Source organism: Equus caballus, chromosome 3 (assembly GCF_041296265.1).
Source record: "Equus caballus isolate H_3958 breed thoroughbred chromosome 3, TB-T2T, whole genome shotgun sequence".
NCBI lineage: Eukaryota > Metazoa > Chordata > Mammalia > Perissodactyla > Equidae > Equus > Equus caballus.
This window is the reverse complement of record NC_091686.1, coordinates 120432108-120444834: the sequence shown is the minus strand read 5'-3', so window position 1 is coordinate 120444834 and position 12727 is coordinate 120432108. Positions and strand designations below refer to the sequence as shown.

At 55.0% G+C, this 12727-nt stretch overlaps 1 protein-coding gene across 1 annotated transcript in view; it reads left to right on the top strand.

Moving 5' to 3' along the window:
- MAN2B2 (mannosidase alpha class 2B member 2) overlaps positions 1-12727 on the top strand; it is a 41585-nt gene that overhangs the window by 1759 nt on the left and 27099 nt on the right. Inside the window, 4 exon segments of the mRNA XM_070262743.1 lie at positions 1920-2025; positions 8087-8259; positions 9929-10017; positions 11288-11465. Of these exon segments, the coding sequence (XP_070118844.1) occupies positions 1920-2025; positions 8087-8259; positions 9929-10017; positions 11288-11465 (546 nt within the window).

Here is a 12727-nt window from a genome sequence, read left to right as displayed (position 1 = left end):
CCACTGGGTGCCGGCAGCTCTGCCCTAGAGCGTGTTTGCTTTTAATCCTGGCTGTCTGGCCATTCATGGACAATTGCAGCTCCAGCAAGCCCGCTGTGCACTCAGCTGGTGCTGAACGGGGTAGCCTCTGACACGGGTCACTCCCGAGGTGGCCCTGGGCCCCCACAACTTCTTCCTTCACTTACACATCTGTGCGGCCCCCCAGGGCGTGGGAGCCCTGCCGAGGGTGCAGCCGTCCCTGTGGTTCACGGCAGAGGGTCAGAGAGGCCCTGTAGGGAGGCAGCCTGGGACCGGGTCTCGCCTCCGCCACCTTCCCGTGTGACCACAGGTGGCAGCTGGACTCTGAGCTGCAGGTCCCGCATCAGTGACTTAGTCCCCTCCCTGGCGCTCACCTTCCTTCAGAACAGTCACTGAGCGTGAAGCTCAGAGAGGCCCGAGACGTGCTCAGAAGCTAAGCAAAGCTGAGAGGAGGAAGCAGGGCGTCCACTGGCTCCCACCAGAGGGGTTGTCTTGAACCCGCAGCCTGTGGAGTCCTGAGGGGGACCCTCATATTCGATGGCACTTCCCACGTGCCCGGCACCGGGCTAGCGCTCTTCACACGTGACTCCACTGAATCCTCCCAACAGCCCGTACGGTGGGGACAGTTACCCCACTTTGCAGAGATGCTCCAGGTTCAGAGAGGGCAGGTGACTGGCCCGTGGTCACATAGCTTACACTCGACAGGTGGGATTCTGAGCCAGACATGTCTGACTTGAAGCTCGTCTCTCCAGGGGTTCCAGTGGACAGTGCACACTTCCTTACGTGGACTAGTAAGGACACCCCCAAACTCCACTGTCTGTCTTCTACCCCATGGAGAGAGGCATGGCCTGCTAAAGACCTGGGCAGGCCACACACTGGCACGACTTGCCAGAAGCGGGGATTTTTGTGTGCTTTGTTCATTGCCCAATCCCCCGTGCCCGGACTGTGCCCAGACTTTGCCCGGTGTGTAGAAGACCCCCGTTTAAAACTGTACACAGTAGGTGCCCATTCAATGTCTGCTGAATGAATGAAGTCAAATACTGCTAGTTCAGAGAGGAAAGCAGAAATGTAGTGTCTACACGGCACGGTGGCCTCACTGCCACCTTCTTGGCCATTATTTATGTTTCCATCCCTCCATGCATTCATTTATTTTAAAAGTAGTCATCAGCCAATCATGAGACAAACACCCCGTGAAGGACATTCTAGAAAATAGCAGGCTGTAATCTTCAGAGTTATCAGCTCATTGAGAGAAAAAAGAGACTGAGGAGCCGCCCCGAATGAACAGATAATGAGAAATGACCACGCAAAGCAATGCACGGTCCCAGATTGAATCTGGGACCTGAAAAAGGACATTAGAGGGACAACTGGCAAAATGTGACAAAGCCTGTGGATCAGGCAGTGGTGTTGTATTACCGTTAAATTCCCTGATTTTGATAATTATACTATGGTTATAACTATCCTGTTCCTATGAAACACGTGCTGAAGAATCGGGGTAAAATGCATGCATGGCTAACGTATTCTTGAAGATGGTTTAGAAAAAGCCCCACCACGTATGTAATGAGATGGGGGAGTGTGAAGCCAAAAGATTCACGATGAATGAATCTGGGGAAAGGATGTACGGGGGCTCTTTGTACAAGACCTGCAAGTTTTCTCTAAGTTTGAGCTTCTTTCAAAAGTAAAAATCATAGACATATGGATATACTGATCAAGGAGCCGCCTTGGGCCAGGCCGGTCTACGTGGAGGGACACACTGCTGACCAGGACAGGCAGGGCCCTGCTTCTGCAGAATAATTGAAGGCGAGGAGTTGGATGGAAAGCGCAGTGAGATGCTGTAGCCACGGCCCCTGCAGACCAAACCAAGCTCGGGGTTGTTACCTGGCTTTTTTCTCTCTGCCCACAAGGTCCACCAGCTCCTGGCCGAAAGACGCCTGGAGTTTGTCATTGGAGGCCAGGTCATGCATGATGAGGCTGTGACCCACATTGATGACCAGATCCTACAGCGCACAGGTTCGGTCACCCTGCCCCACACCCAGAGTCCCTTGGGGCCTCCAGTCATGCTGGGACTGGACGTCTGAACCTCGGTTCTGGAATCCATCTTCCCCTCTTAGTGGGAGAGTGTGACCAGGGAAAACAGCAATGGCTGATGCCATCTTCACGTCTGTGCTGTGGAGCGCAGGGCAAAGAGCATAGGTTCTAGAGCAGACGGCCTGGCCGAATCCTGGCTCTGCTAATTCCCACCCCTGTGACCCTGGGTAAGGGATGGAACCTCACGGGGCCTCAGTTTCCTCATCTACAAAATGAGTTTGATGGTGACACCTACTTCAAAGGGTTGTTGTGAGGATTAAATTGGAATAATTCAAATAAAGCACTTTGAATTTGAACAGTAAAGGTTAGATGCCATCATGACCATCACCACCACCACCACCACCACCATCACCACCACCATCAGCTCCACCACCACCATCAGCTCCACCACCACCATCACCACTACCACCACCTCCACCACTGCCACCACCACCATAGCCACCATCACCATCAACTTCACCACCGCCATCACCACGATGACCACCACCATCACCTCCACCATCACCACTACCACCACTACCATCACCACCTCCACCGCTGCCACCACCACCATCACCACCACCATCACCACCTCCACCACTACCATCACCACCACCACCACTACCATCACCACCTCCACCACTGCCACCACCACCATAGCCACCATCACCATCAACTTCACCACCGCCATCACCACGATGACCACCACCATCACCTCCACCATCACCACCACCACCACTACCATCACCACCACCACCACTACCATCACCACCTCCACCGCTGCCACCACCACCATCACCACCACCATCACCACCATCAGCTTCACCACCATCACCTCCACCACCACCACCTCCACCACCACCATCGCCACCACCACCACCTCCACTACTACCACCATCACCATTGTCACCTTCATAGCTACCACCACCTCCAACACTACCTCCACCCCCATACCACCCCCTTCACAACTACCACTACCACCACAACTACCACTACCACCACCACAACACCACCACCACCTCCACTGTCACCTCTACCATTACCACCAGCACCAATCCCCCTTCGCAGCCACCACCACCACACCTACCACCACCATCACCTCCACCACCACACCATCACCATCATCACCTTCACAATGACCACCACCTCCAACACTACATCCACCGCCACCACCACCATCATCACCATCACCTCCACCATCACCATTACTGCTACCACCACCACCACTACCATCATCACCTTCTCCACGCCACCATCACCATCCACAGTCGCAGTGGGGGCCCTTTCCTTACCATTTACCAAATGCTTATCATAGAAGTGCCTCCCTGGGTCCTAATGGCAGGCTGCTGAGGGGGTATCATGATGCTCAGTCTCATTTTGCAGATGAGACACTAAGACCAAAAGATGGACAAATAGTCAGTGGATGAGCCAGGATTGAATCCAGGCCTGAGCCTGAGACTCTAAGCCCCAGGGTCAATCCATGACAGCATGGACCCCAGTGGCCACACGTGTAAAACAGGGTAGAATTGGATGCGGTCTAAGGATCTCTTTAGCACTGTCTCTCCTTTCCTCTCATTCCGGGGTCCTTCCCATGTCTCAGCTTCTCACTCTGTTATTGCTAGACCTCACTCAACCCCAGACTTTGCCACTTCCATTGAGAAGGTGGGGTTGCCAACAAAACCCTTTCTTCTCAGACCCTCACATCCTTCTCTTTTGTTCAAGAGGCCTTCCATACACAGAGATCCTGCTGTGTGCCAGGAGCTCGTCCCGTGCCCCTTGCACATATTCACACCCCGGGAGAGGGGCCTATTACCCTCTGTGGCCGTGAAGGCCTGAGGCTCAGAGAGTGAACCTTCCACCCACAGCCAGCAGCTGAGCCCACAGGCCAGTACTGGAACCTGGTTCCTGACTCCAAAGCCTGCACTCTTTCCATTTCCCCGGTTAAAATAAAGTGAGGTATTTCAGTTTGGATGCCATAGCAAGGAAAGTGGGGATGTGATGGCAATCTTTCTTAGTTATCTTTTTTTTTTTCCTCTGAGGAAGATTTGCCCTGAGCTAACATCTGTTGCCAATCTTCCTCTTTTTGCTTGAGGAAGATTAGCTCTGAGCTAACGTCTGTGCCAATATGCCTCTACGTTGGATGTGGGACGCCACCATAACATGACTGACAAGTGGCATAGGTCTGTGCCCAGGATCTGAACCCGTGAAACAGGGCTGCCAAAGCAGAGTGGGCTGAACTTAACCGCTATGCCACCGGACCAGCCCCATTTAGTTATCTTGTCATAACATTCCTCAGTCTCCTTAATGTGGATCAGGGCCTCCCCTCCTGGCCTCACTCACTGGCCTCACCCCTTCTGCTTCCTGCTGCCCTTTACCTGCTCCAACAACGACGCCTCCTGTGCCTTGGGCCCTGATGTTTCCTCTTGTTTCCACCTGAACAGCTCATCTCAGACTCAGCTGAGGAGTCTCATCGGCCAGGGAACCTCCTTTAGGTCCCCAGAGTTCCTTGTCACCTCCCCTTTCACCCCAAAACTATAGCTGGCCTCTGGCAGCAACCTGGGTCTGATTCATCTCTGGGTCCCCAGGGCTCAGCACAGGATCTGACCAGACAAGTGCTGCTAAGCCTGGCAGAGCAGTGGTGGGTGCTGAGCAACTGAGAGTCAGGCCCTGGACGGGAAGGATGAAGCAAGCAGGCTGGCACGGCCTCTGGACTCAGGCCAAGATGGCTTCCCAGTGGAACTCAGGATGGGCAGGGTTAGGGGTCCGGGGTCTAGGCCTCTGACCTTGGCCTGGGGTAGCCGGGGTTCCGAGGCAGCTCTTCGACTAAGACCCTTGTGGCCGCCCACCAGAGCCTGGGGGCCGTCAGCCACCAGTGAGCTCACTCTTCTCACCTCTCCCTCCGCATCTCCTGCTCTTGGCATCACCTGACTCCCACCTTAATTTTAGACATGAGATTTCTATGAGGGGAACAGCGTTTGTCCCCAGCACCTCAGTGGTTAGGAGACGCCAACTGTGCGCAGCAGCCCCTGGGGATGGGAGCTCTCCTGCCCCTCCTTGAGGTGACAGCTCCCTAGCTGCGATTCTCTGCAGAGGCCTGGCAGAGTGGCAGGTGCCAGAGGGAGATCTCCCCCCGCCACCATCCTGAGTGGGAGAGAGCCCAGCTCGGACCTCAGAGGCCCAGGGCTCCAGTAGCAGGAGTGGAGAGAAGCAAAAGATCCAAGTGGGAGCAAAGGAGACAGCTGGGCTGTCCTGGGTGGCCACGCCTGGCCTGGGGTACTCAAGACCAAGCTCCTGGCCCCGTCCCCCATCCCTCCACACCCGAAACTAGTCATCGTTCTGTCTCCTGTGTTGTCGTCTCTGTTCCGCCTCCCTTCTCTCTGACTACTCTCCAGCAGTACTAACACTTGCTCAACATTATCCTCAAAAGGAGGAAAGCAAGTCACTCCTGCTGAGGCTGCAGCCACCTTTCCTATCTCCCCTCATTCTCTCCTTCACCCTCGGCTCCTGCATGCTGGCCCCTGCCCTCCACACACTGGCCAGGTGGGTCTTGACCTGGTCATTGTACTGGTTAGGACACTGGTCCAGCTGCTTTAACTGAGACCGATCGACAGTGGTTCAACCCAGAAGGAAGCTTTATTTCTCTCATGGGAAAGAGTCTCCAGTTGCAGGCTGTTCTGGGAGATTGGGTGGCTCTGCTCCACAGAGTAATCCAGGGATCCAAGTTGCTGGTGTCCCCTTGCTCTGCCATCCCCTAGGGTGTCCCTGCCCTCTTTTCATGGCTGAGGGTGGCTTACCCCACTGAAATGTCATCCCAGCAAGGAAGGGGGAAAGGGAATGGTGGCAAGAGGGCAGGCAGCTTCCTTGTGAATGGTGACTCAGAACCTGCCCTCATCTCCTCTGCTCATGTGGCCAGAACTTAGTCACATGGCCTCCCCTAACTTAAAGGGAGGCTGGGAATGTAGTCCTCCTCGCTGTTCATATCCTATTGGCCAGTGCTTAGTCGCATGGTCTCACCCAGCTGCACAGGATGCTGGGGAATGTAGTCCATTATTTTGCTCACAGCCCATTGGCTGGAATGGAGTCATGTGACCTCCACTCACCACAAGGGTGGCTGGGGAATGTAGTCTCTAGCTAGCTGTCTGCGTACAGTGCTAGAACTAAGAGGGAATGAGTGATTCTGCTACTAAAAGAAAAAGTGGAGAGTGTATCTTGGGGGCCAATTAGCAGATTATCAGTTTCATTCATTAATCACCTCTTCCTTTAGATCTCAAGAATGCTTTCTGCTAGAGGGCCAGAAAACCTGAGTCACAGTGGCTTGGGTCTTAAGGACACTTGCTGTCTACTTAATAAGATGGGTAATGGTTTGGGGACTGAGTCAGCAGCTCTTCCGTTTCGTGATTCTCATTTCCTTCCCTTTGCAGTCACAAGATGGCTGCCACAGCTCCAGGCATCCTGTTGCCATACATCCTCATTCAAGGCAGGAAAGCGGGACAAAGGGGGCATTCTTCCTGATTCTCTCTTTTTAAAGTGGGAAGTCTTCCCCTGAAATCAAAGCAGGCTCAACGCAGACATCTTTTGGCTATGACCATAGTCCTTGCCTGCCTCTAGCTTCTAGCAGAGGTTGAGAAAACAAATATCTTGCAGAGAGAATGAGTTTGTTGTGACCGGCTCAGACCAATGGTAATTCATCCCTTGGTCAGAGCAGGTGCTCCCTGAACACAGTGAGGATTCTGGGAATAGAGAAGGGGCCCTGAGTTGGCAGCCCTCAGGCACACCCTCCTCCGGCCACCCTGTCTGGTGAGAACATGTGCCCTCCACAGCGGACCTGCCCTCTCTCAGTGTGACACTACTGCCTGTCAAAACTGACTATAGTGGAGCCGTTTTACAACGGGCTGAGAGCTGCCTTTTCAGAGACACTGCCCGGCTGTCTTGAACCTTGAGCTGGGCCAAACCTCTGGACTGGACCAGAATGGCAATTGTTTTATAAGCAATTGTGTGAGAAGTCAGTAGGAGAAGGGACACCCTGGTCACAAAGACTGAGGATGGTGGGCTTTCCAAAGATGGAATCAACTGTCAATCAATGCTCAGCCAAGACTACCTCTCTGCCTCCAACACTGATTAGCATTCTCTGTGATCCCGCTTCCCCTCTTTGCCTTTAAAAGCTCCTGACTTTTACTCCCTAGCGGGACCCTATTTGAGTTTCTACCTGAATCTGTGCTCCCTGAATTGCAATTCTTTGATCCCAAATCAACGCTTGCCTCTTCACGGGTTTCTGTTTTTGCGGGTTGACAGACCATCCCTCCGTCATCCTGGAGCCCACGGTCCCCTGTTCTCCTCTTCCTCTCCCGCTGCTCCTTCCTGGTCTCCTTTGCATCCCGCACACCCTCTGCCTTCTCCCGCTGGCGGTCCTGAGGGCTCGGAGCCCCACCCCAAGCCCACACTGCCTGCCAGATCCTCACTCACCTCCACTGTGCCTCAGGCTCACATGTTTCTCAGGCCACCCACACCTCCTAGCAGTCACTTCTCCCCCTGGCTTGGCCTTGCTTATGGGTCTGATCACGGTTCTGTTCCAAAACCCCAGGCTATCGTCTGGGCTTCAGCCGATGTCCCCAGGCCTGGGGAGTTCTTCAGTGAAAGGCAGTTTAACTCCAGACCAGCTCCTCGAGCTCTCTGAGTCTGAGCTCCCTCTCCTTACAGTGCAGACTGCAGCCCTTGCTCCCAGGGTGCTGAGAAGACAGGATTCGGGGAAGCGCATGGGGAACACCGATCAATGGCCTGTACAAATCTGGGGTTTTCTCTCTCCCAGAAGTTGTGGGGGCTCTTAAATCATGAACAAAATGAATTGTCGGATGATTCTGGAGCCCTTTGAGTTAGTTATCTCCATCAGCAAGATCCTGCCTGAGTAGATGGCACTCAGGCCCCTGGCAGGGCGGGGGGCCCTGCGTGAGTGAGGGTGGGAGGGGCCCACCCTGCAGTCACCAGCAAGGCGGTGCTGTCTTTGCAGAAGGACACGGGTTTCTCTATGAAACCTTCGGGATCCGGCCGCAGTTCTCCTGGCAGGTCGACCCATTTGGTGCATCTGCCACGACCCCCACCCTATTTGCCCTGGCGGGCTTTGATGCCCACATCATCTCCCGCATCGACTACGACCAGAAGGATAACATGCAGGCGATGAAGGTGAGGGGGGAGCCTCATCTGCTGCTGCCAGCTCGCCGCTCCTTCCCTTCCTCTCTGTTCACTGCATCTTAGGAGGCCCTGCTGGACTCCGGAGCGTGGGGGCATTCTTGGTGGCTGCGTGGGCCAGTGGACGGTCCCCGCCCCATCCCTTCCTCTTGCTGTTCCTTCCAGCAGGAGTGTCCTCTCCTCCTACGCGGCCCGCTCCTTGCTGTGCTGCAGGCCCAGCTTGGATGCCTCCTGCTTTCTGTCCCTCTCCCCCTTCGGCTGGGCTGGGGCTGGGGTGCTTCCTTCTCTGGGTCCTGAGAGGGACGGGAGCAGAACTGCACTGGAGGAGATGGCTGGGGCGATCAGGTTTGCCAGGACGGGACAACCCTCCCGGTGGGTGGGCAGCTGTTATGAAACTAAATGGCGGCGACAAACGAGCTCTGTGGAAGCTGCGTTTCCTGCTTACGGAGGGCACGGCCTGCGGAGCTCGTCTCCACTGCAGTCAGTCCTCACAGCAGCCCTCCGAGGTGGGGTGCGCCTTTGCCGGGGCTGCTGTAGGAAAGTACCCCAAACTGGGGGCTTCGAAAACCAGACGTGTCTCATCTCATAGTTCTGGAGCCCGACGTCCGAGATCCCTGAGTCAGCAGGGCTGTGCGCCCTCTGAAGGTGCTGGGGAGGGATCCGCTCCAGGCCTCTCTCGCCTTCTGCTGCTCTCCAGGGTGCCTCAGCGTGTGCACGGCCGCCTCCTCCCTGTGTCTTCACGTCGTCTTCCGCTGCGCGTGTCTGGGTCCAAATTTCCCCTTTATAAAGACACCAGTCATATTGGATCAAGGCCCACCCTAATGACCTCCTTTTAACTCAATTAGCTCTGTAAAGACCCTCTTTCCAAATAAGGTCACTTTCTGAGGTCCTGCGGAAGGAATTTGACATATATTTTTGGGGGGCACCAGTCAACCCATAAAGATAGGTAGTATCATAATTATCTCTGGTTTACAGATGGGGAAACTAAGGCCCCAAAAGTAAGTATCTGTCCAGGGTGACTTTGGTGATAAAGTTCTGGAGGTGAAGGGCAGCCCTGGCCAGCAGGAGTGAGAACAGCGTGGATCTGGGCTCTAGGTGGGCAGGAAGCTAACTTGTTTACTGAGACCCCACAAAGCGCCACACTGGACGCTTCTCCCGTCAGCTCATTTCTCCTGCAGCTCCTCTGAGGGCTGGGTGTGGCCCTCTCCCATTTTCCTGCGCAGAAACCAAGTCACAGAAGGGTCAGGGAACCTGTGTAGGGTCCCAGAGCTGGTGCTGATAGAACCAGGATATTATCCCTGCTTTGTAACCCTGAACGTTTTCTAACCATCAGAACTGTTAAAACGCAGACTGCACACTTAGTGAGAGGTGATGAGCTCCCTGTGCCTGGGGGTATGCAAGCAGAGTTAGAAATGAGCATCCCTTTCAGGCCTTGGCAGAGAGAGCGATGCCCTGGGGAGGAGGGGTGCATAAGCAGACAGGCTCCTTCTGGACGGCAAATTCTGCAATCTTATGTGACGTGGGGGTGGGGGGGCGTCGGAAGGAATCTTAAGGAGGAGGCAGCAGAGGTGGTGGTCACAGAGACCCAGGCGGGGCTGAGGGGGGCGGAGCCAGGGCAGCCCCGTTGCGCCCTGGCTTTCACCTGTTCCCTCTGGGTTCGCAGGGACTGCAGTTCCTGTGGCGAGGGTCCCCATCGCTGTCGGCGCAGCAGGAGATCTTCACGCACGTCATGGACAAGTACGGCTACTGCTCGTGAGTACTCATCTCGGGCCAGGCCCTCTTCTAAGCACTCCCCCGCGTTGCCTCAGCAAGGACCCTCACAGCAACCCTCTGAGGGAGATGCACTGAGGGTCCCATCTGACAGACGGGGAAACTGAGGCATGGTCGCTCACCCAAGATCCGGTGATTAGCAAAAGTGGCAGAGCCAGCGTTTAGTCAGGCGGCCAGCTCCAAGGCCTCCACGTCGTGGGAACAGCCAGCCTGTGGGCTCTTGGGAGTTGGACGGCCCTGGGTTCAAATTCACTCCGCCCCTTGGCACCTGTGAGGCTGTGGGCTGGGTGCTTAGCCCCTCTTTGAACAGGAGAGATTAGCAGGCAGGATGAAGGGGCAGCTGGGGGGAAGGATGGCAGACGGCAGAGTCGCTGCCAGGCGTGACCATTTGTCAGGCCCCGCTCTGAGCCAGGCACTGCTTCTAGCTGTTTTCCACCCAGTATTTTCATTTAATCCTCCTAACGACCTTGAGTACATTTTACCGACGAGGAGACTGATGCTCAGAGGGGTTTGAAGTGGCCGTTCCTGCAGGCTGGCCAGGACCCCCCCATATATGCCGCCGGACCTGAGGCTGGGAAGACCCTAACTGGGGGCTCCCCAGACCTCAAGGCTTGTTCTTGGGATCTGTGCCATGCCAAAGTCTATCGGAGCTTGGAGCAAAAGGGAAAATCTGTAATATTGCTTCTGTCTTTATTTAAAACTTTGTTATTTTGTTCATCGTGATTTTTTGGGCAATAATTTTTATATTTTAAAATATCGCATTAGAATATTACTCGTGTGTCTACTGAGACTTTGGCACCCCCTTACATTTTGCGTCCGAGGCAGGTCCTCGCTCGCCTCACCCCAGCCGCAACCCTGCTTGGGGTCCTGCGCCCCGGGTCTGACGGGCTGGAATGTGGCCTGAAGGAACGAATGATCAAACGAATCCCATCAGATCCACGGCGATGGAAGTGAGGGTGCAGAGGTCGTGGGCTCCACATGGTGCTGAAGAAGTGCGGGCCCGTGCGGAGGGATGTGCCTGAGGTTCCAGGGCTGGTGACCCGCGGCACCTGGATCTGAGCCGCATCCGTCTACAAAGCTCGTGCTGCCCATCCCTGACCTGCCCTTTGCACGGATGCGGAGACGAAGGCCCCGCGTGGGTCTGCAGGCCCTGTGCCACACCGTGGCCTCTCTGAGCCCTGCTGGTCCTCCCCGACCCCAGGCTACTTTTCTTCTCAAGGTGGGGCCTCCCTAACCCTCCTCTGTCTTGCAGGAGAGGCTTTAACTGGGATGGTTCCCCTGTCTTCCCGACTCCACCTCGGAATGGGATATACCCCGACATGGATCCCCCTGTCACTTCAGGCAACATCAAACTCTATGTGAAGGACCTGGTGGGCAATGTGAAGGAGCGGGCCCCCTGGTTCCGGACACCCCACGTCCTCTGGCCCTGGGTAAGGCGGGGTTCCAGGCCCCGGTGTGCCCCTCTCAGCCCAGGGACTGCACTCGAGTCCTGCTCGGACCCGGCCGGTCTCCATGCAGGCAGCTCTCCTCAGGCCCGGAGTGGCCCTTCCCTGCACACCCGAGGCCTCGCCCACTCTACCAGCTCCCGCCTCTGCCTGGACCCACCCCAGGCTCTCCCACCTGTAACACGACCCCTCGCCCTCGCCCGTGCCAGCCTCCAGCTTCCACCCAGCTCTCCTTGTCCCATCACAGTGTTGAGGGCCGAGGCCTGGGCGCGAAGCCTGGCTCCCTACCGTGTGGGCGTGTGACTTAGAGCCCTCTGAGCCTCAGTTTCCTCATCTGTCAAGTGAGGATAATGACAGGACCTGATCATGGGCTGGCTTTGAGGTTAAGTGAGAGGAGGTGGCCCCCAGGGTCCAGTACCCAGGCGTCCACGTCGTTGTCCTCATCAACATCATCGCTGACCTTTGTTGAGTACCTGCTGTGCACCAGGCACTGTTCTATGGGACGCACTTGTCTTATCCTTTTCATCTGCCCCACTGGGCCTAGGAGGCAGGCGCTACTGGCATTCCATTTTACAGGTGAGAGAACTGAGAACCAGAGAGCTTAAGGAATCAGCCTGAGGCCACACGGCTGGGAAGGGGTGGAATTTGGGTTCAGATCCCAGTAGGTGGGCTCTACAGCCTGCCTTCTTAACTCTTGACTTTTTTTTTTTAATGACATTTTAGGGTTTTTTTTTTTGTCTGTTTTTATTTATTATGGCTTTTTTGTATAGGTGCAGATATTAAGAAATTTTTTTTAAAAAACCAGTAAAACTCTATACATTAGGTCAGTAGGCCCATTGGTGTGACATTAAATCAAAATATTATAAATATACGTTACTGTTTATGAGGCTTGGGGCATAACTTAAAGTATATGTAGGAAATAAAGAAACAATATATTGATGTTCTCGACAGTTCAAACTAGAATGTGATGTTTGCAAAAGGAAGACAGAAACAGCTGCCCACGACATTTTGTGTCCAGATCACAAAAGCCCCAAACGTCATCCCGTGCCCTAGCCCTCTGGGCAGCATGCAGCTGCCCCAGGGGAGTCCTGCAGGGTTCACAAATGTGGGTGTGCCTGGTCAGTGTGTTATTCCGGGGCCCCTTTTGAGGACACGGCTGTTGGCACGCCCGGGGGCCCTAGTCACGCCCTGCTGCTGGCTCTTACTCAGGACCCTTCACTGGGAAGAGGGCAGTTCCTCTGGGGTGC